The 27,378-nt window shown below is 46.3% G+C and overlaps 1 protein-coding gene and 1 long non-coding RNA gene across 5 annotated transcripts in view; one reads left to right on the top strand and one right to left on the bottom strand.

Annotated features, from left to right (window-relative positions):
- PDLIM1 (PDZ and LIM domain 1) overlaps nt 1–16,304 on the bottom strand; it is a 42,422-nt gene extending 26,118 nt beyond the window's left edge. Inside the window, exons 1-2 of the mRNA XM_081253185.1 lie at nt 16,082–16,304; nt 148–299 (exon numbers count right to left, since the gene is read on the bottom strand). Of these exons, the coding sequence (XP_081109311.1) occupies nt 148–299; nt 16,082–16,177 (248 nt within the window). The 5' untranslated portion in view covers nt 16,178–16,304. The remainder of the gene's footprint in view (nt 1–147; nt 300–16,081) is intronic.
- Nucleotides 13,841–27,378, top strand: part of LOC308627277 — a 53,609-nt gene continuing 40,071 nt past the window's right edge. For 2 of the 4 annotated variants that reach the window (XR_014017384.1, XR_014017385.1), the window contains exon 1: nt 16,402–16,925. This is a non-coding gene — a long non-coding RNA (uncharacterized lncRNA). Of the gene's footprint in view, nt 15,814–16,401; nt 16,926–27,378 lie in introns of those variants that run through there. The other 2 variants (XR_014017382.1, XR_014017383.1) reach the window with 2 other exon arrangements.

Here is a 27,378-nt window from a genome sequence, read left to right as displayed (position 1 = left end):
ATTTCAGTTCCACAGACCTTCTGCCTGCCTACACCATACAAGGCACTGAGCTGGGTGGGTAGGGGATCCTGAAATAGGTGAGGTAGTCCCTGCCCACAAGCAGCTTCCAGTCGACCAGAAATGAGCGAGTGTTTCCATGGGCCTCACCTGGTTACTGTGAGAGTCATGTTGTCTGTGCAGCCCTTGATTTTGTTCTGAGCTTCCAAGTGTGTCATATTGCTGGTATTTTCCCCATCGATGGCTGTGATTACATCTCCAACACATAAATTAGCTGTAGCAGCCTTGCTTCCAGGAGTGACCTGGAAAAAGAGCTGGCTTAGTTACCATCTGTCTCCAAGGAAACCACTGAGTAAGTTACCACTGGATTAAGTATTCACTAATGTGGATCAAAGCATTTAAAAAGGAAAGAAGGCTAAAATTATACATTTCAATAATAATGATCCTTTATAGTTATGTAATACATTATGGTTTACAATGAGTTCTTTTCTATATATCATCTCATTGGATCCTTAAAATAACCTTGTGAAAAAGGAAGGCAAGTATCAGACCCCATATTGGTCTCCATTTTAGAGACCAAGAAACTGAGGTTTAGAAAGATCTGTGACTTACCTGGGATCACCCAACTGATATATTACTGTATTACTAGTCATCCAACTATCAATAGTATAATACAGAGCCAGGACTCAAACCCTAAAGCAGACCCAATGTTCTTCCCACTGTCTCTTGCTGCTTCCCTAAAATAACTCACCAATTAAAAAAAACACACACTTAGAGAACATTATGTACAGAAACATCCTATTTCTATAAAAATCTTAACAATTAATATGCTATTTACACACAGAAAAAAATTGAGATACTGCATACCAAACTGTTCACAGCATTACATTTCTGTAATGTTTTTGGTTTATACAATGAGCTTGAATTACTTTTGTAATTGAAAAAAGCAACAAAGAATATTTTAAAATACAATAGTATAGGTTTATACTGGTTCATTTCCTCCCAGCCAGGAAATCGACTATTAGGGTTAGCCCCTTTGGGTGGCTGATTTACAGGCCAGTGCTTCTAAACCCAGTGGTTCCAAATTTATGGGCAACCAATGCTTGGGGGAAGCCAGCCAATGACTGCAGTGGGTCATCCAGTTCATCTGCCTAGGGAGCATTCATTACATGTGACCTGAATAAATATCAAGCTTCACGTGGAGATGTACAACTATCTTTCAAGTGAATACAGATGCTATTGTGATGAACAAAGTATGAACTCATTTTGAAGTAGTACTAACCTCAGAGATGTTTTTTACTATTAGGTATTTTCTAAACCAAGGTATATACTAAAAATAGGACCATCATCACAAGGTCAGTCCATGACTTTGACATTAAAAGACCTTCCTTGATGAGAAGTCCAAGCCCTCCAGGAGCAGAGTACGCCCAGACTCCCAGCACCCACAGGGTTCTGGCCTCACCTTGGAGAAGGCCCTTGACCCCTGGGAGCCCAGTGAAGATCTTATGAACATTTGAGGGTCTCCGTAAGGCTGAACCACAGGTAAGAGGCCTTTCAAGACATCAAATCAGGACACAAGGCTTATGTCCTGAGCCTCCGTGTCTGATGCAGTTTTCAGCAGTCTGTTTCCAGTCAGCCCTTGCCAAACGGAAAACACTGACCCTTCTGAGGTGGGCTAGTGTGATGGCTGCTGTCATGGCCATGCCCCCATCAGTGCCCTATCCCCACAAAATAAGGGGTGGATGACTTGATCCTTGAGGTTCCTTCCGGTTCAGACATGCTATGACTTTATCAGGCAAAACTCTCCTGGAATGTAGCAGGATGTGGAAACCAGTGCAGAGATCCTGACCTCCTAACCTTCCTTTCTGGCTTTCCCATCATCTGTTTACCAGAGATCTGGCCTTTAGAAAACAGAAGCCCTCAATCCAAGGTTCGGATCTTCTTCTAATGCAGCCACTGGGAAAAGATATTTTATACAGGCGAGCGTAGGCCGCACTCCTTTCAGTTGACCTCAGGGAGTTAGTTCTGAGTCACCCAGTATGTGCCATAAAGACAAATTCCTCTCATTTTCTGCCCGTCTTCCCGAGAAGACTGACCTGGTGTGACTTCATGTATATTTAGCTTTTTCTAAAGAACAACACAGACCCCTTGTTTTACAAATGTCCCTAAGCATCACTTTATTTGGGATGAGCCATGGTTCTGGGTTGGCAAAGTGTGTCTCCAGGGAGAACAGCCTGATTGAACTCATTTATCACGACCAACTCTCATGGTCTTAAAGAGAAGCCCCCTTGGATAAAATCCAGAATCACTAATGAGGTTCCTCAGGACTGTGCCATTCCCCTACTAAGCTCTAGCTACAGGGGCCTTCCTTCTTTCCCGCCTCAGGGCCTTAGCACCTGCTATAGCCACTACCTGATTAACTTCTGGGCTTAAATGACCCTTCTCACAGAAGACTTTCCTGAACCCTCCAATCTAAATTAGATCCCTTGTCAATCTTCCCCCCGCCCCCCTCCACCCCGTCAACATTTTCATACACTTTCTTCTTCACGGCACTTGTCAGTTAGGTTTGTAAATCTATTCTGTGGGTTTGTTTACATAATGCTTGAGAACCTACTAAACAGTAAGGTATGTGAGAGCAGGATTTGTCTGCCTTTTGCACTGTGGTATCCCCAGTGCCTAGCAGTGACTGGCACATAGTAGGTGCTCAATAAATATTTGTCCCATGAGTGACTGAATCCAAAATATCTAGTGGTTGTTAAGTATGTAATCATGCTGCTTCATTCCATCCTTTAAAAAAGTGACTATTTCAAAAGGAATCAAATAATCACTTTCCCCAGCATTGCTATCCTGGACTGTGACCACTCACAAAACTAAAATGAGGAGATGGGGGCGGTGGGGGGCAAAAAGCTTGAGAAAATGAAAATAGAAATTTCCTTTTACTTTCATATGCTCAGCTGCTAAGAACTCTGGAATTTCCAGCATTTGGTTCAAACTGTCTTGGAGGTGAGGCATTTCTGCTAAGTATATCCCGACAGATCCCGGACAAGTTAGAACCAGTCTTAAGAGCCCTGAGTCTGAGTAATCAAGGCCTGGCCATCCTATCTTTGGTCTGATTTTTTTTTTTAAGCCAAATTAATGGGGAGCCAAAGGAGATCTCAGAAAGTTATAAGACAACACCATCAGGTAGGACTCGGATGGAATCACCCATAAATAAAGTCCACATTCTTTTATGAGCTGTCTATTTCTGGGGGGAAAATGGATTTAAACAAATTATGGGATTTGCCTTTTACAAAGCTCTTTCACATACATTCTCCTAGTTGAGATAATAATGATGATGACTTCACCACCAACATATAATTTTACAGATGAGGAAACTGAAACTCAGAAAAGCTGTGACTGACTCAAGTTCACACAGCTAAAGGTTGGAGCCTGAACTTGAAACCAGATCCCCTCATTCCAAATTCCATTCCCCTTCTGCTTTACCACAATGCCACAAGCAGAGGCTCCAAACCCAACTGTCAGAGCCAAAGAGAAATCCAGAATTGAGCAGACTCATCTGTTGTGGCCTTCAACACAGGGAACTGGAGTGTCACAAACTCCTGCCAAGGCCTGGGTGCCACTCGCCATCCGTCAGACAACCATCTCCACTGGTCTATGCTGAGCTGGGGCCCAGTAACACCTCCCCTTATAAAATACTCAAGTCAGAACTGAAAAGCCCTCAGGATAGAAGGCCTGTGTCTCCAACTCTGGTTAGTTCCCATCATGAATGGAGGACTCCTAACCTTACTGCACACTAACTATTCATCACAATCATAGCAGTATTTATCAGTTAATGAGTGCTAATTATGTGTCAAACACAGTTTGCTTGGCAAGGGTTAATTTCCCAGTCCCCCTGAGATACTATTAGGTAGCCAACATTATTTGCATCATCATAGAGAAGGAAGTAGAGGAACAGGGGTTGACAGCTGGTGAGTGGCGGGCTGTGGGGCTCCGAGGTCCGTCCACCTAACCCAGCATGCCCCACTCTGATTTTCTCCTGACCGTCAAATTCCATCAGAACCGGCTCAGAATGGAGTCAGCTTCAGTTTCTAAAACAGAAGTCCTATACTCTCCTCCAAAGAGGCAGGCCCATTAATTAGTTCAATGGACATTCTCAAAAACCCTCTTCCAGCTTTCTTCCCCAGAGACCATACAACTTGATCACACAGCTCTTGATGCCTGAGAATAAATGGGGTTAGGCACAATTTCCACTAATGAACAATCTGCCCTCTTCTGCAGAATTCACTCATGTCTCTCTCACCCTTTGCCCCCACAGGCAGACACTTTGCTCAGAGTCCAATCTGTACATCCATCCTATACTGCATCATGAAAGCCTGCGCACTGCCGTCAGACTTCTAAACACAACAGAATGTTCATAGAATGTCGCTTCTAAATGGCACAGAATAGGACTATGACGTGGCTCTCCCACTTTCTTCGATTTACATCTAAGTAACTAAATATTGCTTTTATACAAAACCCGATGCATACCCACTGGCCACAGCAAATGAAAAGATGACTTTCTTCCTCCGTATTATGGCATATACCTATTTTATCCCTCCTCTGTTACCTCCTTCTTTCATTCATTCACTCATCAGATAGACATTCCTTAAGTCCATTCTCAAAGACAGTGTAGCTTATTAAGATGTGGCTACTGAAGTTAGATGACCAGGGTTCAAGTCCCGTCTCTGGTGCTTGTGAGGTTAAGTACCCTTGGGTGGGATGTTTCACCTCTCTGTGCCTCACTCTTCTCACCTATGAAACAGGGGTGATAACAGTCCAGGCATCGAAAGGCTGTTGTGAGGATTACCTGAAATGATTCAGGCAGAGCACACTGTCAAGTTCACAATCTCCTGGGGCAGACAGGTATGTATAACAGCTGATGCTAGAAACAAGTAGAGAGGCAATGGGAGCCTAATGGTGAAATCAGGGAAGGCTCCGTGGAGGAGGCATTGCTTAAAACTGTGCAAAGGCACTACAGGAGACGGAAAAGAGCATGCCAAGTTACAGGAATAGCACGTGGACTGGCATAGATAAAACACAGGAAGTGAAGGGAGAGGAAGGGGAGGAGTCTGGAGATGTAAAAATAGACCAGGCTGTAAGAGTTCTGTCATTTTCTTTTTAACAAGACCGTACTTTATCTGGAAAACAATGGGGAACAACAAAGGAGTTTAAACATAGCCTCTGACTCAACTGCCCAGTTACTGCCAAGAAACAACCACTGAGCCCTAGCTCTGTTGAGATTAAGGTGACTGTATTTGTCAGATACTCCCTAATGGCAGTTGAGAGAAGCAGACCCATTGGAGGGGTCGACAATTCAGCCTCTAGGACAGCCATTCTGAGGCTGGCTTCCCCTAGAGGACTTGTCCAAAGGCACTTCTACTTAAAATTACGTGTTTGATTGACAGCCAGATTGGGTTCCTTTAACTCCCTAAGCTCAAGATTGAAAGCTGGAGGAGGCCCATGAAATGAATCCAGTCTACAATCTTGGCTTTTCAAAATTTAAATTACTCTGCCCCTTTAGCTGAGGCAGACACTCTCCATTTTGTCAGTTCTCACCATGCTCTACTGCCCCCAACACAGAAACCTGGGACCAGCTGCCATTTAGCATCTTTCTTGCAGCTGTTAATTTTTCCACTACCTCACCCTCGAGTCAAAACTCTTTTATGTTGTCTCCGAACCCCTTCATGCAAATGTGCTTGTGACCACTGGCTTAGTTAAAAAATTATATGCAGAAATGTTTTATGACTAGGACTACAAGACACCCTGGTTTGCCCAGGACGGTAACAGATTTTCCCAGCTTAATTATCAAAAGCACCCCATTTCATTTTCAACAGTGTTCCAGTCTGGATGATAAATTGTATTGCCACTCTTTTGACAGAGATGGGGGTTTTAACCAAATACCTGTCAAACGGTTTAAACAGTTCTGAAGCAGCCTCACCCCACCCAGCCCACCAAGGGAAAAACTGTCCCTGTTCAAAGGTTCTCTGACTTTAACCTGCAGACAGGAATACAGGTCAATTTCCTGAATGTTCACAGAAGGTTGTTAACCTTGACCCTTGGAACTGGCATCTAAACTGCAGACCAGAAATTGACTCAGCTCACCAATAACTCGGGGAAACTGACATTGGCAAGGATGAGGCAATGGTTCCCAAACAAGTTGGTCGTCAGATCCCCTCAGGTTTTAAAAATATAAATAGATCTCTACATCCCACTTCAGATCTACTGAGGGGAGTGTACACCATCGGTCCCCAACCTTTTTCGGCACCAGGGACCGGTTTCGTGGAAGACAATTTTTCCACGGACAGGGTGGGCGGGGTTGGTTCAGGCAGTAATGCGAGCAATGGGGAGCGGCAGATGAAGCTTCACTTGCTCGCCTGAGGCTCACATCCTGCTGTGCGGTCCGGTTCCTAACAGACTGCAGACAGATACTGGTCTGAGGACTGGGGGTTGGGGACCCCTGGTCTACACAGTGTGACCCAGGAATCTTTATTTTTTAAAGCTTCCCAGAAAATTCTGATGCTCACTAGGTTTTTTCCCCCAAAGTTCTCCCTGAAGGAAGTTAACCAGGTAAACAAAAAATACTTAGAATCTAAGATCTCAGCGCCTCCAGAGACAACTTAAAGGCTTACATTCTATTAAAATGCATAGAAGGCCCTTAAAAGAAACATCCAGGGACTTCCCTGAAGGTCCAGTGGTTAAGACTCTGCGCTTTCACTGCACGGGGTAGGGGTTCCTTCCCCGGTAGGAACTAAGATCCCACATGCCTTCCGTGGGGCGAGGCCAAAAAGAAAAGAAAAGAAAAGAAAAATGAAACATCCATTAGAATAGTATTTTCCTATCTCTTACCAAAACAAAGAAAAAAAAATCCCCTACACCACTGGTCAACATCCTTGAATGCAAATGGAGTACTGCAGAAGTTATTTCATTCCAGATGCCTAAATAACATGGTTCCTATTTTGCCTCCACCAGAAAACTCACAGCTAAATGTAGTATGCAATTACAGAAACCACCTGATTGAAAGGTCCTGGCACATCTCTTTCTTTGTTCCAAATTTTTAATTTATTGATTGATTGATTGGCTGCGTTGCGTCTTCCGTGGCTGTGCGGGCTTTCTCTAGTTGCTGAGGGTTTCTAATTGTGGTGGCTTCTCCCATTGTGGAGCACAGGCTCCAGGCGCGCAGGCTTCAGTAGTTGTGGCACGCGGGCTCAGTAGTTGTGGCTCACGGGCTCTAGAGCGCAGGCTCAGTAGTTGTGGCGCACAGGCTTAGTTGCTCCGCGGCATGTGGGATCCTCCTGGACCAGGGCTCGAACCCGTGTCCCCTGCATTGGCAGGCGGATTCTGAACCGCTGCACCACCAGAGAAGACCCCAATTTTTTGTTACATCTTATGGTGTGTGTTCTTTTGTTTGAAATTTTGTAGCCATGTATTTTGGTGCTATAAATCACCTTACAAGTTGGGTGTATTAATATTAAATAATAACTTAATAATTTTTAACATTATACAAACAAGACTGGAATAAAGAAATTTGGAATTCACGTTCAATCTCAGTGCCATGTACCTTTAGGGACAACCTCCTTTGAACTAATGGCTGTGTCCAAGTATTTAGGTATAAATTTTTTAAAATACATTTATTATTTATTTATTCTTGGCTGCATTGGGTCTTTGCTGCGTGCAGGCTTTCTCTAGTCGCAGCGGGCGGGGCCTACTCTTCATTGTGGTGCACAGGCTTCTCACTGCGGTGGCTTCTCTTGTTGCGGAGCACAGGATCTAGGTGCATGGGCTTCAGTAGTTGTGGCTCGTGGGCTCTAGAGCACAGGCTCAGTAGTTGTGGCGCATGGGCTTAGTTGCTCCGTGGCATGTTGGATCTTCCCAGACCAGGGCTCGAACCCATATCCCCAGCATTGGAAGGCGGGTTCTTAACCACTGCGCCACCAGGTAAGTCCCTATTTAGGTATAAATTTAAAGGACTCTGAGCTGGATGACAAAGCAGAGCCCCGCCCTGCAGTATCCCATTTAGATGTGGAATTTGAACTCTCCTTAGTCAGACTTCTGACTCAGTTTGTTTGTGGGCCCAGGCTATGGCACAGACTTTGAAGCCACATTATAGACACAGAAGCTGTATGAGCTTATGCAGTTGGCTTGAAAACCCCAAGAATGTTTCAAAATGTTCTTGGTTACTCCATAACCATTTTCGTAAGAAAATGAGGCAATAAAGTAGTTCAGGTCCAAGTAGCTGAGCTAGGCCGTAATCCAGCTTCACTTCGCACTCGGTGCAAAAGGAAGCTATTAACGCGAAGGGGTGGCAGATCAAAGAGACTTATTGCTCTCTTAGTCTGAAAAACCAACCATCATTTCTTAGGTAGGAATATAATTAAAAAGCAGGTAGTTGGGCCTCCCTGGTGGCGCAGTGGTTGAGAGTCCGCCTGCCAATGCAGGGGATACGGGTTCGTGCCCCGGTCTGGGAGGATCCCATATGCCGCGGAGCGGCTGGGCCCGTGAGCCATGGCCGCTGGGCCTGCGCATCCGGAGCCTGTGCTCTGCAACGGGAGAGGCCACAAGAGTGAGAGGCCCGCATACCGCAAAAAGAAAAAAAAAAAAAAAAAAAAAAAAAAAAGCAGGTAGCAAAGTAGAATACCCTGACTAATTGATCAAGAAGTCATCAGTCTCTCAAAGGTCCCTATACAAGTCCCAGTGAATCCCATGTGCTTTTAAACAGCCCCAATAACAACCACCCATAACCCAAATCCTAACCATTCACTAAACACATAACCTTGGGCAGTTACTCTCCATTGCTTCAGTTTCTTCATTTATCAAATACAGTTTATAACAGGGTCAACCTCATTTGTTGTTGGATTAAATGAGATTTCATTTGTAGAGTTTAGAACAATGTCTGGCCCATAATAAGCACTCAATACACAGTAGCTACCATTAATATATTTTTTTAATAGTACCACTGTATACCGACACCTTCTATGTGTTAGCCATAGTGCTAAGCTCTCTCTAGACATCATCTTAATCCTCACTACAGCCTTTGAAGACAAGGACTATTATTCCCGCTTTACAAATGAGAGCACTGAGGTTTCAGAGGCTAACCCTGCCTGAGGACATACAGCTAATGTAGGGACAAGACAAGGTTTGAACCTAGATCAGGCTGATACTGAGACTTCGTTTTCCCATGACATCAAGATGGCTTTAATTCTTGATTTGCTGCATTAAAAATAAGGCAGAAAGCACAAAGCAGTGACATCCAAATAGTTCACCATGACATGGTAATTTGATTTTTAAAAATGCTACATGAATGGAAAAAAGTCTGAAAAGTTTTGCAGCAAACCGTTCAACAGTGTTTACCTCTGAGAAGATTGGGGAAAGGTGTTGGAAGCCTTTTACCTTGGGCTGTCCACAGTTTTATATTACTTGATCTTTTATAATAAGCACAAGGGTTGTTATGTAAGCTTTTTATTGAGGCATAACACACATACAGAAAAGGACACGAATTGTAAATAAACAGCTGGATGGATTCTCACCAAGAAAGCGCACCCATGGAATCAGCACCAAATAAAGAAACAGAACATTACCTGAACTTCTGAAGGCCCCTCGTGCCTCCTTCCCGTCACTAACCTCCTGGCAAAGGTTACTGTGATCCCAACTTTTAACACTATAGATTAATTTTGCCTGATTAATCTTATATAACTGCAATGATGTGGTATTTATGCTTTATGTCTGGCTTCTTTCTCTCAACATCATATGTCTGCCTGTCTGATCCATGTCATTGTGCATGGTTGTAATTCCTTCATTCTCATGGCTGCAGTGTTTCATATCATTACTTGTATATACCACCATTTATTTCTCCATTTCACTGTTGTTAGACATTTGAATTGTTCCAAGTTTGGGGCTATCGTGAATAGTGCTGCTTTGAAGATTCTTGACATGTCTTTTGGTGCCATGTGGACACATTTCTATTGAGCAGTTAACTAGGAGAATTGTTGGGTCATAGGGTCTGATCACGTCCAGCTGTGGAAGTGTATTTTTTTTTATATACATAATTTTTTTAAAGAAATGGATGTAAATCATTGCTGCATCACCTGAATTTTATTTATCTGTATGCGTTTGACAAGTTTATCCTATATAGGTCATACCTATGTCCTTATCTTCTTATCTGATAGACATGAGTAGTCATATCTATTAAAATTAGGCCGAGTTCTTGATCAAGAACGTGGCCTCCTACAAGACCAGAGTGTTCTTCAGAAAGGTGTTTTTCATGTTTATGGCATTTACTGAGAAGGCAGTGTACTTACACATATGAAAATACACCACGGACCTCAGTTACAGATGAGCTTCCCACTTTACCCACGTTGGTGCTAATAACAGTATCAACAATCACACAGGGTGCTAAATGCCATACGGAAATTACCTTTCTCGTCTTAGGTTTTCATGGGTACATTTTGTTGTGGACTTGGCTTGGCCGCCACTTTGCAGGCCCGTCCTTGGCTGGGCAAGGTGGATCTGTCCACTCCCTGGTCATCTTTATTTGCCATAAAAACTGCCCCCAGATTCCGTCCTGGCCACCTACAGAGGCTTTTCTCTGGCAAATCGTCCAATTCCTCTGCTCTTCCGTTCTTCCCTGCTCACACGGCCATGGAATCCTATGGCTGGTCTGTCAATTTTCCCAGGTGGGGCCATGGCTTCTAGCTTTTCAGGAGAAACAGGAAGCGGAGGTGCTGCTCTCTAGGATGCTCTGAGCTCCAGGAGCACTCAGGCTGAGGCCAACCCAGCCAACCCCCATGGGCGTGAGGGGCTATGGGGTGAGGACCCCAGGAGAGTCCTACCCCTCATGTTGATGACTGCCCCGCCATTAGCACTTCTCAGACCTGGGTGTTGGGTAATATTATTATCAATGAAATATTGACAGTTATGGCTTATCAGGGGGCAGAATACTGTGGTTAAAGCTGGCCTGGGAGTCAATCTGTCTGGGTTCAAATCCCAGCTCTTCGATTTACTGTATGTATTGTGTGTCCTGTGTCCCTGTGTCGTGGGTTGTGGGGAGTACAGAAAAAGATAATGCAAGTGCACACCTACCACAGAGTAGCCATTCAAAATATATTAGCTACTGTTAAAACATTATTATGACATAGAGGTTAAGGCTATGGGCTTTGAAGCCAGACTGCTCAGCCAAATTCCAGCTCTATCCACTCACTACTGTATGACAAGGGCAAAGTACCTAATGTTTCCATGGCTCAGTTTTTCCATCTATAAAATGGGTATCTTAATTGTATCTACCTCACAAGATACTTGTGACGATTACTGAAAGACTATGTTAAGCTCTTAGAACACTGCCTGGCATATAAAAAGTCTTATATACAGTTTAACTATGGTCATTGCTGCAAGCCAATCAAATATTCTCACACAAATCTTCCAAGTGTAAATGGAGGCTCTTGTGATTAACATAGGAGTCATTTGGGCATAGATATTCACAGATGAATAACACAACCCAAATTCATCTGAAAACATTTCTGAATTCATATTACATTTTCTCATCAACTGGTGGTTGAAGGTACAATTAATGTCATATGAGAGGTTGGGACACTTTTTAACAATAAAAAAAAAGGGGGGCCCTCATATTCAAAGGGTACAAAACCACTGGTTTGCTTATTTATTATTTTATTTATCTTTACAGAGAATTGAGCCCCAGAGAAGGCATGTGACATACCTGGGGTCACCCAGTGTGGTGTTCAGGACTGGAGTTCAGCCTGAGTTCCTGCCCTGGACACTCTACCAGGCACCATACAGAAGTTCTGGCAGCTTCTCCAGGCTCTCCTCTGAGACATACTGGAAGTCAAATCATCCTTTAAAAATTAATTTTCTGACATAGCCTTTTGCTCATTTTTAATGAGCCTTTACCTTTTCCTTTACAAAGAAGTTAAGAAGTAGTTCATTCATTGAAAAAATTTGTAAATTCAAACAAATTACCTAACCTATGGGCACTGAGCTTCTCCCCTGTAAAAGGCAAAGAATACTCATTTTCCTCTCCTCCAGGGAGCAATGGCAAGGTACGGCCTAGGGAATGAGCACAGCTTGGAAGCCACTCCTAACTAGTCCCAGCACAAGAGCAGTACTGGTACTTTTCCCAGTCCTGATCAGAGTAGGAGAGTGATCTCAGTGGTTAAATGATAACCTCCTCTCAATTATCTGCCCTGTTGCAATACCTTAACACCATTCTCCGCTCTCTCCTCCTCAAAGACAAGCCAGCAAGGTTGGCATCCAGGATTTTAGGTAAGGGGCAGGGTCTCTGGTCAAAGGGACATAACATGGCTTGGTGAATTTCATGCCAGTAGGCTCAAGCATTCACTTCCAAGCCATTCCCTGTAATTCATCCTCTTCCTCCTCTCCTTAGATCAGCTGGAGCAGCTAATATTTCCCAGGTGATCAATTTCACAGAATGAGGGAGTACAGAGCAAGGGCCATTAATGCATAATGAGCCTTTATGGACAATTCTCACTTTTCACAATCTGACAGATAAGCCCTGCTCTTTCGACCTCAAGGACATGATGTAAGCCTACTTGAGTCTGGAAATAACACTCTTTAAAGTCAGAAAAGACCCTCTGACTACAGAGTATCCATTATTAAACACTCCTTAGGATACTTGAGTTAAAACCAGAGGCTCTTAGCAAAGGCTTCCCTAGGAATCAAGAGGCAAATGAGCAACTCCTCCCACCAAGAGCATCCCCTTATCTCTGGCCCCGCCCCTTCCTGCCTTTTGTCAGTTGCTGGGAGAGGAAAAACAGTCAACATAAACTCAGCAGCAATTTTGGCCTGGGTGTGGATTCTCTGAAGACTTCCATGGAAAGCAACTAGGGGAAATAAGAAATTGACATGGGAAAAAAAAAACATACCACAACTCAAGGAGGTAGACAACTGTAGACCTGGAGCAGGAACTGACAGAGAAAAAAAATCTCAGAGGACAATTGCAAATGTGTCGGGAGTCCAAGGAGGACTTCAGGGAGTCCAAGGTAGAGGCTTAAATGAGAAACTGGTAAAAGGAAGAAAGATAGTTTATGTCCATTCAAAGTTGGAGAGCTGGATTGAAATTTTTTAAGTGTATCACAATAACAAAGATGAAAATATTGAACAAAAGCAGCTATTCACACACACACACAAATGTGTGCTGTTTGTTTCTGTTCAGAAACTGGCTAAAAACAAGGAGGTAGGTTAGTGAGCTGCTGAGGTTCTGGTAATGTTCTATTTCTTGACCTGGGTGGTAACTCTACAGGTATTTACTTTATAAGCATTTGCTGTGCATTTTTAGTTTATGACTTTTTAATTTCACAATAAAAAAGTTAAAAAAGAAAAATAATTTCAAGTATACAAGATTACAGAGTTATATTCAGGAGCTTTAGTAGTTTGACAAAAGAATGAAGCCAATACCAGAATAATTCATGCAAGAGAAAGCAAACATAGCTATTTAAATAAAAGGCACTCCTTTCCCAGCCTAATTTTATGGTTTGCTTTGGTGTGGAGACTCAAAGTCTGCATATACAAAACCACAGCAAACTGTATCTGCCCCGAATGATGAATCTAGCACACCTACCAACCAGAACGTGTGTATAACTTTGCGGATGCTCACACATCCTCACTACTGTTCACTGTTTACACAGCAATCTCACATACCTTAACTCACAGCCAATGGCTGGAGTTATCCCCATTGCAGAGATAAAAAAAGGCAGCCACAGACAGTAGAAGACTCACCCCAGGTACAGCTCAAGTAAGAAGCAAAAATCAGACCTATACCAGATCTCAGCTACCATTCCCAGGAAGTTAGGAGGCCCAGGTTTTTTCCATGTGGGAATAATGAGATGAATAAACAGGTAAATTACTGTCAGGAAGAGAATGTCACCTCCTCTGAGTCACTTTCAGTTTTCAATTAAAGCACAACCCAGGGCGTTTTAAAGATAAGCTTCCCTCACTAAACCATGAACACCTTGAGAGTGGAGCTGTGTCTTCTTCATCTCTGGGACTCCAGGGCTTTGCTGTATAGTTTCTAGAATATGCTATATGCTCACGAGACATGTGCTAATAAAAAAATTAAAAAACAGATGAGGGTACAAACTAAAGAATTCACAGTATTGTGTTTTCCACCCCATACCATCATTCCAGCACAGGGCCACTTGCATTAAGTCTTTTTAAAACAGCTAAAATGGCAGGCAGTAATTGCCCTTTTAATAGATGGCCAATATATTCTCAATTCTTTTTTTTTTTAACCACCCCCACTCTGTCCCTCCAGCTCCAGCTCCGGCTCCTTGGAGGAAGCCATATTCTCCAGTTCTTAAGAAAGGGTTTCATGTCATACATAAATTCAGAAGCTGAGCCGGCTGACAGGTTAATTATAGACACAAAGAGTGGGGACAAATGGACTATGAGGTAAGCGAGTCTAAATGTGCCTTCCCTGGATAAGCATTTATTAATAAGCCTGCAAAGATTTACTGGGCACAGCCAGGTTCAGCTCGGTGCCAGCCTTGGGGGCAGGGGTCCAGATTTGGGGAAGGCACAGTTTCTGCGCTTGAGGAATCTGGCTGGTGGCTGGGAAGACAGCATGTACCTGCAAGAATAATCAAAGTTGTCCCCTGGGGACAGCAGGTGGAAGACAGGGCCTAAGAACTGAAGCACCTGCCCCTTTTGGGAGTGGGATGGTCAGAGAAGACATCACTCCACTAGGGTCCACCTGCAAGGAAATGTGGGTAGGACTGTGGCTGGAGAGAAGCCAAAGAGGAAGCCCCAATTCTTTTCCTCCTGCGCCTCCCACCATATTCTTTCGGGGGCTGGAGGCAAGGACCTAAGTCAAAAAGACCCATAGGGATATTCCCCTTCCCTCTCCACCCTCCCCCTCCAAGAAAAAGGAGGAATGTTCAGATGGCTGGGGAGGGAGGTCTAGGGTCATCTTCAGCAAGCAGATGAGCCCATGAATGGAATGATAGGCCTAGCAAAGCTGGGTACCAGAGAGTGCTTTGCGCTCCCTTTTTTCATTCAGTCAAAAAATATTTCTTGCCCGCCTTTTGGTGGCACACTGAATGTGGCAACTCTCAGTGGGACATCAACCTTGCCTTTAGCCCAGACTAGATGACCAAAGCCTGGGCCTCCAAACAATGAGTCTGGGTCTCCCTCGGGCTTCCGCTTTATATGGGGATGATGGACCTGGTCGTCTCCGACTGAACCTGGGCCCTTCCAAACAGATGAGGACCCTCTGAGAATTTTTCAAGCACCAACTTCCCCCAGACAAACACATAAGGTGGGAACCCCACCGCACCCCTATTTATGGGGGAAAAGGGCTGATCAGTTGATAATCCCGAAATGCCAGGCAGAAATATGGCACGGCCATCTCCCGCGAAGTAGTGGAATGTCCAAGAGGGCTTATTCGGGTTGGTCTGTTACCAAAATCCCGCCATTTCTCCAAAAGACATTAGAGAGGTAAAACCTGGCCATGGATCAAGTCCAAGGAGTGAGAAACTAGTTGTTTGGATTGTTGCGTTTAACCTCACTCGCCCTCCCCGCCCCCGCCCCAGTAAACTTCACATCCTCTCCACCTCACTTTCCAGGTGGTTCCTGCTACTTCCAAACTGCTTTCCGCCGCTCTGCGGCTTGTTTAGAACGGGGAAGCGCTACCTCCCAGCGTGCGAGATCTGCGGGGACCCTGAGCCTTTCACCCACGGACAAAGCGCGTCCACGCGCCGGCCACGCTTCCGGAGCGAAGGCACGAAAACTGCGCCTTTCTGTCCCGCGGACGCGGTAAGTGGTGCTCCGCAGCCGGCTGGCTCGCCTGGGAGCGCGGCGTCTGGCAAGCGCGGCGGGGGCTGCGGGCCCGAGGTGCGCGGAAAGCGCTCGGCGCACCTGGCGCACCTGGCTGCGCCCGGCCGCCCCGGCTCCGTCCTGGGCTCCGGAAGCCGCCGTCTCCGACAGCGCCCGCGGGGCCCCGGCCGCCCCAGGTCCCCTCTGAGTCACGCCGCTCCCCAGCCCGGGATGGCCCCGCTCCCCGCGCGTCCCAGGCTGCTCTTACCCGGGAAATGGCGAGAGGCTGCTCGAAGTCCTTGCCCCCCACGAGGCGGAAGCCCCACGGTCCCGGGCCCTGGAGCGCTATTTGCTGCGTGGTCATGGCGCGGCGACGGCGGTCGGCGACTCCCGGGCACAGACGGGGCAGGACGCGGAGCGGCGCGCTGGGCTCCCCAGCAGCTGTCGGAGAAAGAGAGCGCGGCGCGGGCCCGGGGAGCCTGGGGCGGGCGGGAGCTGGGCGGGAGGAGGGAGGGGGCGGCTCCGCCCAGGCCGCGTCGCGGCTGCCTGCCCCGCCTGTCCTCCCGCCCGCGGCCCGCAGCTGCCCCCCGCCCCGGCGCCCGCACAGGGCCCGGCCGAGGGTCGGGCAGAGAGGGCCTGGGGTCAGCTCGGGGGGCTCGGGGTCTCAGCAGCCCCGCCCCGGCCCCCAGCGCCACCTCCCTCCCGCGCCAGCCGCCGCCCCGCTGCACTCCCAGCCCCGCCGCGGGCGCTAGGTGAGAGGCGAGTAGGTTCCGGCGACCTCGAAGGAGACAAAGCTTGGCGCTTTTGAAAGAGTTTGGAAGTGCTGTTCAAAGTCATCCCTTTGAGGTCAGCTCCATTTTCACATTTGTTTTATTGTAAACGACAACGATGTTTCAAAGGTGCTTTCGAGCGATCTCGTTTGAAAATATGAAGCAGTGAGGGCATTTATAGCCCCATTTTACAAATGAATTAACTGGGTCGGCCAGAGGTTAGAAGACCTGCCAGAAGCCACACAGCTTGTCCGTGGTGTAACTGGACCGTCACCCAGGCTCCCCGTGCTAAAACCGCACACTGGAACTTTTCTAGTGCGAATGAGACCAACGTACGAAGTTGTAAGTGAACTTAAAAACCTTCCTAGAAACCTTTCCTCCTGGCTGGGTTCACTGTAGGTTCTGCCCTTCCCAACAATTCACACCTCAAGTTTGAGGCGGGCCAAGTGCGTGGAAAGGGAACTGGGTTGAGTCCGAAGACCTGGGTTGCTGACTTGCCACTAGCCTCCTAACTGGGCTCTGCCCCCCTCGCCCTGGAGTACGTTCTCCTCGCCAGATCAGACCACATCTCCTTGTCCACTGGGTCCCCCACTTCCCTCTGAGTAAAGCTGAAATGCCTAAAATGCTTGTAGGGCCACCCACAGAATGGCCCCAACTCTCTCTCTGATCTCATCTCCTTGTGCTGCTCCCAGCCCACACTGGCCTGTTGCTTCTGCCTCAAGGCTTTGCGTCAGGGCCTCTGGAATGCTTTTCTCCCAGACATCCTAAGGCTCGCCCTTTGTTCAGATGTCATCATCTCAGTTAGGCCATCTCTGAAAGCCCTATTTAAAACCTCCTCTCTAGAGCACCCTGTCACCTTCCTCTGCTTTTATTTTCCCGTTGTATTTATCACCATCTGACATACTCAATATTTCACTTATTTGTACCCCCCCGGTCACCCCTACGCATTAGTTCCCCAGTGGTAGGGGTTTGTATCTGTTTGGATCACTGCTGTATCCCAGCGCCTAATAATAGTGCCTAGTACATAGCATTTAATGAACGCAATACATTGGCCAACCTTATGACCTTTGGGTCCCAGATTCTTCATAGTTTTCTTGGCTCCAATTCATCCTGGCACCTGAGCCCCAGTGTTCTGTCTCTGTGATCCTGGCCTACCTACCCAAAAGCCCTGTGCACAGGTTTACACATAAAAGGATCATCTTACTTGTCCAGTTGTGTCACAGCACAAATGCCTGGTTTGGGAATGGTTTGCTTGAATTTAGAAATCAAAGTCGTTCTATGTCATCTATCCATCCCTCTCATCTTGCATCCTGATATTCTTTTTTTTTTTAAATTGAAGTATAGTTGATTTACAATATGTTAGTTTCAGGTGTATAGCAAAGTGATTCAGATATATATTCTTTTTCAGATTCTTTTCCATTATAGGTTATAACAAAATATTGAATATAGTTCCTTGTGTTATATAGTAGGTCCTTGTTGTTTATCTATTTTATATATAGTAGTGTGTATCTGTTAATCCCAAACTCCCAATTTATCCCCCCGACTCCCCATCCTGATATTCTTTTTTTTTTTTCTAATTTATTTAATTTATTTTTGGCTGCGTTGTCTTCGGTGCTGCGTGTGGGGTTTCTCTAGCTGTGGCGAGCGGGGGCTACTCCTCGTTGCGGTGCGAGGCCTTCTCACTGCAGTGGCTTCTCTTGTTGTGGAGCATGGGCTCTAGGCATCCTGATGTTCTTGAATCCGAGAAAAAGGAATGGAGTTACAGCTAGGAGCCAATTACCTGCTTCATCGAAGCCAAAAATTATACCCTTTTTGATTAAGATTCTCCTGATTTAAAAACATGCTTGTATTTCAAGTCCCTGCAGAATTTGGGAGAATTGCCAAATTCTGGGTCTGCCCTAAGATGGGTAGCAGTTTTGAATATTTTGTGTCCTAGGAAGAGAAAAAGGTCGAAGAGCCACAGCTTCTGTGCTCCCCAAAGGTGGGAACTGCCTCTCGTTCATCCCCAGGTGTCCTGCTAGCATGGACCTGATACATCGTGGGTGCCAATAGTGCTTATTCTCTACAATATTCTTTTCAGATATAGGGCAGAAGTACATAGGTTACTTCATTTAGTTATTAAATGTTGTCAGTTGCAGTCTGGCTCTACATAACAAGGCTACAAAACAGTCAACACTCTGACCACGTCATCCCCTTTCTGGGCACTAATTCCAAGGACATAATTTAAAAGAAGAGGAAAAAGCTTTATGTACAAAGATATTTATAGCCACATTATTTATAATGACAAAAAAACTGGCATTAAGGAGCAACAGAAAAGTGGCTAAATATGGTATGGCCATATGAGGGAATAGTATACAGCATAGAAATGATAATCATGAAGTCTATGAGGGACTTCCCTGGTGGTCCAGTGGTTAAGACTCCACGCTCCCAACGCAGGACGCCCAGGTTTGATCCCTGGTCAGGGAACTAGATCCCGCATGCCATAACTAAGAGCCCGCGTGCTGCAGCTAAGATCCGATGCAGCTAAATAAATAAATAAACATTTTTAAAAAGACTGAGAAGGCAGGGAAATGTGTTTTCAAGATATGTAAAAAAGAGTGGACCAAAATTATTGGTAAACCAATTATTATTTGTAAACAAAATTATAGATTTCATGTTAAAAAAATAAAAATTATGTCTACCTATTGCCCCAAATTAGGAGAAAGTACTAACTAACTAACTTTGTATTGGAAGATGGAATTGGAGAAAAAATTTTAAAATAATTTCTTCTAACAATGATGTAAAGTTTTCAAAGCAAAAATCAGTTAAATGGCCTCAACTCCTTGGATGCAGACTAAATGCTAGTCTTTCTGGGGGTAGGGAACCTCATCTTCTATCTTTTTAATCTCCCTCCCCCTGCTCCAGCAAGCCAGCTCTGAGCTGGGCACACAGCAGGTACTCAGAAAATACCCAGTGATGGATTGACAGCTCTGACCGCCAAACACAAGCAACCTTGTTTTATCTTAAACACCATTATTTATTAATCCAAACTCTGCAATTCCCTCACTGGCCACCCTTGACTCCTGCAGAGCACCAGTTGAATGGCCTTAAGCCACTTCTCTGAACTTCAGTTGCCTTGTTTATTATTATTATAATGAATTCCATGAAAGTTTTTTGACCCTAGACAGCCTACATCAAAATACCTGCATATGAGGCAGTGCAGGTGGGGTAGAGAGGACGCTGAAGAAATGGAAGCAAGGACAGGAGAAGGACAGAGGAGCAGTGGTCTCGGAAGTCAGGGAAGAGTGGGTGTGTCCAACTCTCAGTCCAGTTTAACAAGGTGGACAGGGTGGGTGGCATCTGCTGGCGGATTCTCCTCCCCCCCATCGGGCTTCTGCAGAGCTGGCTACTCCCACACCCAGGGTGCCACTGCCAGGACCCTCCAGAGCCACTGTGCTGAGGAAATAACAGCCCCATTTCTTAAGGACAGTGAGAGTAGGACTGTACTAGCCTTTACATACGGACTTATTTAATCTGCAGGACAAGTCCTGGACCCGCTCAGGGGACTGCAGAGCTCCCATTCCTGGAGATCGCGGCCATGACCCCTCTCCCCTCTGGGACTGAACCTTGACCCAAGAGGGAGCGTAGGTGACTCCCAGGCTCCAAGCCTCCATTGGGATCTGCGGCCGGCTCTGCCCAGGGGCTAGAGAGCCGGAAGCAGCCGATGGGCTCAGGGCGCAGCGGCTCCCCCATCCCCAGACCGGTGCAGCTGCCCGGGGTGCCCTGGTCAGAAGACATCACAGCGATTTGTTCCTTCTTTCTCTAAAAAGAACCGAAACGCAAGCTCAGAAGCTTGCAAAACAAAGCATCTTTTCCCGGTAGGTCCTATCCCCCACGTCTGGTCCCCATTAACCCTCAACCCCGCTCCCAGGGTCAGCGCGCCCTGTACTGGGATCCCACGCGCGGCTGGTACCACTACACTCCAGGACTGCTGACCGGGGGGAGGTGCCCTCGGCTGAGCCAGGGACTTGGTCAGGGAATCGGGCGCCCAATTTTTTACTTTCTCCCGCTTTCTGCTCCGGCTCCAGGGGGAGGAGTGGGTGGTGGGTGGGGTGAAGGGGTGGGATCCTGAAGTGGCTGTTTGGGATTGGGCGCCTGTCGGATTCCACACGGAGCATGCTCTGTGGAGCGTCGGCCCCTAAGGACACCTGGACACCTGACCTGGTTGAAGTCCCCTCCGGGCTGATAAAGGTGTGGACAGGTGAACTGGGAGATCTAAGGCCTGCCGTGTGCCTAGCAGACAAGAAGCTGTTTTGTCCATCTGCCTCCTGGATCCCTGGACACGTAGCACAAAAATCATCAGGTCATCAAAGAGGCTGGACCACTACCATTTCTCAAGCATCCCTGAATATTAAAAGAAGAAATTCCAAAACAAGATCATAGATAAAGTGGTTCATATTAAGCATACATATTGGAAAAGTTAAGACAAAAAGACAATGTCATGTAATAGTGTTGTTCACAAGATAATTAATGGATTAATAAAAAATATAATTTACCTCCTGATACCTAAATTTAAAGTTGTATGATTAACATATTTCATTGATGTTATTATATTTCAATGGCTTTATATGTAACCTCATAGGGAAAAACTTCAAAAGTCTAAATTTGAATCTTTAGCGTACATGGACCCACCCGTTGGTCACCTCCCCCCAAAAGAGGAAAAGTGGCTTAGGGTCAGAGTCACTCAACAGACCCTAGCCCAATACCCAGACAATAAACATTCTCCCCATTACTAAACAGTGACTATGAGTCAGAGTGTGTGCTAGGAACTTGACATATATTGTTGTATTTCATCCACACAATAGCCTAGTGAAGTATTGTGATGCCCTTTTAAAATATATATATATTTATTTATTTTTTTTTTTGGCTGCGTTGGGTCTTAGTTGTGGCACACGGGCTCCTCTCTAGTGTGGCCACATGGGTTTTCTCTCTCTAGTTGTGGTGCGCGGGCTCTAGGGTGCATGGGCTCTGTAGTTTGCGGCACGCAGGATCTCTCGTTGAGGTGCGCAAGCTCAGTAGTTGTAGCACGTGGGCTTAGTTGCCCTGTAGCATGTGGGATCTTAGTTCCCCAACCAGGGATCGAACCCGTGTCTGCTGCATGGGAAGGTGGATTCTTTACCACTGGACCACCAGGGAAGTCCCGTGATGCCCTTATTACAGGAGGAAGTTGAGGCACTGATGCGCTGCCCAGGTCCCCCTTCATGGAAGGACTTATTTTTCCAGTTCCTGGGAGGTGGACAGCCTTCAACGTTTAGCCCCCTTAGGGACTGCCACTGCCGCAGAGAGCAGCCTTGCCCACGGGCGTGCCCTACCCCAGACTGCCTGCATTCAATGACTGATCTTGGGATAAAAGACCAGCCATTTGGGCTCAACATGGGACAACTCTGTTGGGTCATTATGGCTCTAGAGATCCCTGTAGCTCAGTTTCTCCCTCTGCCCAGTCCAGCTTCCTCTCCCTCCCTCCCCCAGGCACTGAGCCCAAGGGCCCTCCTTAATAAACATCCTTCTTAGACACTCTGTCTCTGGAACCAGAGAACTCAGCCTGCAATAGGCCCAGAGAGGTCAAGAGACTTCCCTAAAATCACTCAGTAACCAAGTAACAGAGAAAAGTCTGGGCCGGGAGGCAGAGGAGGAGCTACAGGGTCCAGAGGACTTTGTAACAGAAAAAGGGAGGAACAGGAGGTTATTCAGGGGTTCCTAGGATCCCAGAAGACACCTCATGTCCACAATTCATGGAGGGCCCAAGGGCCAGATCTTCCTTCTCCACTAACAGGGACACCCACAGCCCAAGTGTCAGCAACTCAACTAGACTAGAAGTCTTTGGGGGATGGCTTTTTGGACTTCCTCCTTGGAGGAAGTAGAAATTGAGATAAGCTTTAAAAGTATGAAGAAATATGGAGGCAGAGGGCTTCCCTGGTGGCGCAGTGGTTGAGAGTCCGCCTGCCGATGCAGGGGACACGGGTTTGTGCCCCGGTCTGGGAAGATCTCACATGCCGCGGAGCAGCTGGGCCCGTGAGCCATGGCCGCTGAGCCTGTGCTCTGCAACGGGAGAGGCCACAGCAGTGAGGGGCCCGCGTACCGCAAAAAAAAAAAAAAAAAAAAAGAAAGAAAGAAAGAAAGAAATATGGAGGCAGAAAGGCCATACTGAGCAGCAGAAACAGAACAAAGTAGTAGGAAGGGTGGGGGATGGTCTGGTGAAACAGCATTATTGGGTGATGGGCAGCCTGGAAAATTCTGTGGGGTGGGCTCTGAGTGCCAGAGGCCTGCTGTGGTGTGCAGTGGGGACAGGCAAAAGCTTTCCTTCCATCTCATCTCATTCCTCCCATTCCAACCATTCTCTCTCTCTCTCTGTGACATCCTCCCCCAAATCCATTTCTTCTCAGGGTTTGATCGTGGTGCTGGCCTGGTCTGGCCATGGCTGATACTGAAACTGACTATTTATAGCATTTGAGGACAGATAGAGCAGCAGGGCCAGTTTCCATGACGCCAGGGCTCCCGGAGGTTGGCTTCCTCTCTGTTGGGTCTCCACCCGCCCGCTCTGGGTCTGTCTTCTATTATCTCTGATGCTCTACTTCCGTGTGGTCATTTCTTGGGTAGCATCAGGGCTGCTGCTGGGTACGCTAGCAATGATAACTGACTTCAGATACCACACCTGGACACCCCACTCCTTGTATTAGACCACATTCCAGGCTGAGGAGATGTCTCAGCCATCACCACTGCGTGATGAGCCTGGGGTCTTCTACTTCCAGGACTAGCCACCTAACCTCTGCCTTGAGCTCCTACCCACTGACCACCTGAGGTTATGAATCCCAGAGGGTAGGAAGGGAGGATACAAATTACAAAAGTCTAAAGGTGAAAGAAGCCAGAAAAAAATTAAGGTGGAAAAATGACCATGAAGACATGTGCTATCCAGCCAGATATTAGCTCCTATTTTGGGTCTTGGAAGCATGCTACAAAGAGAGTTCTGTCATTGGTCAGTTGTGAGGATTTGACAAACTACTTAGCCTATTGGGGCTGTTTCTTCTGTTTTAGTCAACAACTATCTACTGAATACTCCCCATTTACTATGCGCTGTTCTGTGCACTAAAAAATCAACAGCAGGGCTTCCCTGGTGGCGCAGTGGTTAAGAGTCCGCCTGCCAATGCAGGGTACACGGGTTTGTGCCCCGGTCCGGGAAGATCCCACATGCCACAGAGCGACTGGGCCCGTGAGCCATGGCCACTGAGCCTGCGCATCCGGAGCCTGTGCTCCACAACGGAAGAGGCCACGACAGTAAGAGGCCTGTGTACCACAAAAAAAAAAAAAAAAGTAAAAAATAAACAGCAAACAAAACACGAAAATTTTCTCCCTCGTGGAGCTTACATTTTAGTGTAAGGGACAAACAATAAAATAAGTAAGTAAACTATGGATATACGTTTATGTAGGTGTGTGTGTATTTAAATAACTATGTATATCTATGTGTATTTGCATGCATGTTTTCCTGCCAAAAGGGCCTAGAAGCAAAGATCCTCCAGAGCAATGAGTACACTTGCTTTCCTGAACTTGGTTTCTAAATGCCATTAAAAGAACCAGGGCTTCTCAAGGAAATTCTAGGGCTGCAGCAGGATAAGTACAAGAGGAGCCCGGATTAGCTTTTTATGCAGAGAGTATGAAAGTACTTGAATAAGTGGTGGGCGTATTGCAGGAGAGGGAAATGTCACATCCTGGGACCTGCAGGAGTCCTTAGGGTGGACCACCAAGTGAGGGTTCTTGGTCTCGTAAGCAGGAAAGAATTCAAAAGCAGCCAGAGTAAAGGGAAAGCAAATTGATTTAGAGAGATACACATTTCATAGGCAGAATGTGGACTGTCTCAAAAAGTGAGAGCGGCCCTGAGGCATGGGTTCGTAGGTTTTTATAGGTTAAGTAATTTCATAGGCCGAGTGGGAGGAATATTCTTGCTATGTCAGGGCATGGTAGGGATTTCCCAGGAATTGGGCCACTGCCCACTTTTTGGCCTTTTTTGGTCCTCCTCGGAACTGTCATGGTGTAAGGAGGAGTGATTTTAGTATTACAGTGAAGGTATAATGAGCTAAAGGTCAATGACTGGACTATTCTCAAAGCCACCTTGGTTTCAACTTTTATTCCAGCTGGTCTTTGTCACATTCCGACAGCTGCACCCCTTCTTCATTATCTAGCGTTTGTGTCCTGCCCCTTTCCCTCCTGTCTCATTCCCTGCTCAGAGATTTTACTCCCATATTCTTATAGGAAGCAGAAGGGCAATGGTCCGTCTTCTGTAGCTGCTTCAGAGCTGAGCAGGAGCATCGACCCTGCCTGTCAGGGAGTAAAAATCTCTGGATTTTTACTGTCCCCTGTCCCCAGGGGCAGGACAGCTTCTTGTTTTAAGTCAGAGGGAGGTATGGGTTGAAATCCTTGCATAGCCATCATTTTGATGTGGAACTGTTGTAACCCAGAAGACACGAACTTTACCAAGAGTTTAAAGAGGCATGGTCCAAAGAAGAGGAAGAGGAGTATGACCATGACTGGACCCAGGAGGGGCAGGAACCAAGTAAGGCTAGGACGGGTGCTCTTAATAGTAGACCAGATGGCATTGGGGTCTGTCCCTGGTTGTAGTGGTATAACCATGATGCCTGGTAATAAATCTTTTTGATGTTCATCTTGATCTGGCCCGAGTTATTAACGTAGGTACAGCAGGTTTTGTTTATAACCACACAAATACCACCCTGCTCATCCAGGAAGTAATCCAACGCCAATCTATTGTCCATGACCACATTGCCCAGTGAGTTTAAAGAAGTTGCAAGTCTATTTAGGGCATTGCCAGTGGTCAGGGCTAGGCTCTCTAAAGTGTTAATTAGATTTTCTAGGGTTTTCTCATGGAAGGCAAAGCTTTCCCATGGAGCTGCCAATCCCCCTGCCGGCCCTATTCCTGCTAATATTAATCCGATGGCCCTCTTGGGACTGTATTGAGTATTATTATGAATTGTGACTGTGAATGGGACCAAGTGTCCTAATGTACCCTCTCTCTCATGCCACACATTATGGATATAAGGATAAGCATTTACAAAGGGATCAAATTTTCCCTGGGGTGCGCTTGTCTTTGGGCTCTCATTCTGGGAATTGCTACATATCCAGACATATCCTGAAGGTGAAGTAAGAGATCTGGGAACAGAAGAATTTAGGAAGGAAGCAGCCGTAGGGATCCATGGAAGGGACAAGTTATGAACACAATGCAGGGACAAGGGCCCATTAGTATATTCAAAATAGTTAAGTCAGGAGTATTCCATGCCCTTGGCTTAGATGAGATGGTAGAGTAAGAAGGTTTTAAGCCACTGCTTCCATAGAGCCTGACAATTTCTAGCCCAATTTTTAGTCCATTCCATCCCTATCCCATAGGCACTTGGGCTCATTATAAGCACACAGAATGAAGGCATCCGTAGGAATGCAGTTTGGGTCTGGGTTCCAAGACACTGTTGTGATATTACCATCTGGTGGCCAGGGATTGCTCTAAAGAGGCTGTCACCATACCCAGGAGAACCATTAGAGGTGTAGTGGCATCAGAAGCATGACTGGTTTTCTGAATAACAAAAGTAGCCATGATTAATGGAAAAGTTATAAGCACCCCTTTTTTTTTTTTTTTTTTTGCAGTACGCGGGCCTCTCACTGTTGTGGCCTCTCCTGTTGTGGAGCACAGGCTCTGGACGCGCAGGCTCAGCGGCCATGGCTCACGGGCCCAGCCGCTCCGCGGCATGTGGGATCTTCCCGGACCGGGGCACGAACCCATGTCCCCTGCATCAGCAGGCGGACTCTCAACCACTGTGCCACCAGGGAAGCCCATATGCACCCTTTTAAAAGGAGTCAAACATAGGCAAGATATTGGGCCTGACGGGGGTGGGGGTATTACCCATCGTGCTCAAATCGGTAGAGGGAGGTTTTTCCATGTGTTCGAATTGATAATACTCTTGTTGTATGTACCTATATGTACCTGTAATTGTTGTTGTAAGCCAGGGTTTTTATGGCAGACCCAACAATTAACTAGTTTTTCTCCCCGAGTGGCTGTTTTAGATGTGTTTACTAAAACATTACTTTCCCATTCCCCCTGAGCCATGACCATCGTCAGAAGTCCTACTAGGAGTATCGTGGCTTTTGACATCATATTACTATATATTTGTTCAGACCCAGCAGAGGCAAAGAAGATGTTTACCTGGGGGAGGGTGTTCTGAAAAGTGGCAGAATAAGAGCATGATAGTCAGAAACACAAGCATGACTAGGTCAACCCATACCTGTTCTCTGGAACAAGTATCTGAGGTCTCCCACCGCCTCGCAGGAGTAGGTCCCCTCTGGTTCCTATTGAGTCTCATAAGGTACAGGTTTTATTCTAGACAGATGTACCCAGCTAGTAACTCCTCTTAGCTTGACAGCAGTTGGAGTACTTAGTAACACTTGATATGATCCCTTCCATTTTAGTTGTAGCTGGTCATCAAGGGACCCTTCCTTCCAAGTTTTTAGTAGGACAGAGTCCCCTGAGTGGGCAGAGACCTCGACCTTTGCTTTTGTGGGGGTGGGTGGCGCTTCGTTCCCTTGGAGGGCACTTTGAACTTGGCTCAAGCTAACAATGTGGGAGACCAGTTTGTGGGTTTCCTCATCAAACAAAAGATCTGAAGTCAAAAAAGGGCCTTGCATAAGTCATTTCAATGGGGCTAAGTTTTAAAATTCCCTTCGGGGCCATCCTGGTCCGTAGAAGGGCTGAGGCAGGAGGGAG

The sequence above is a fragment of the Mesoplodon bidens genome (genome assembly GCF_964165515.1).
Source record: "Mesoplodon bidens genome assembly, chromosome: 1".
Lineage (NCBI taxonomy): Eukaryota > Metazoa > Chordata > Mammalia > Artiodactyla > Ziphiidae > Mesoplodon > Mesoplodon bidens.
Note: the sequence above shows the minus strand (reverse complement) of the source record. Positions and strands in the feature narration are given on the sequence as shown.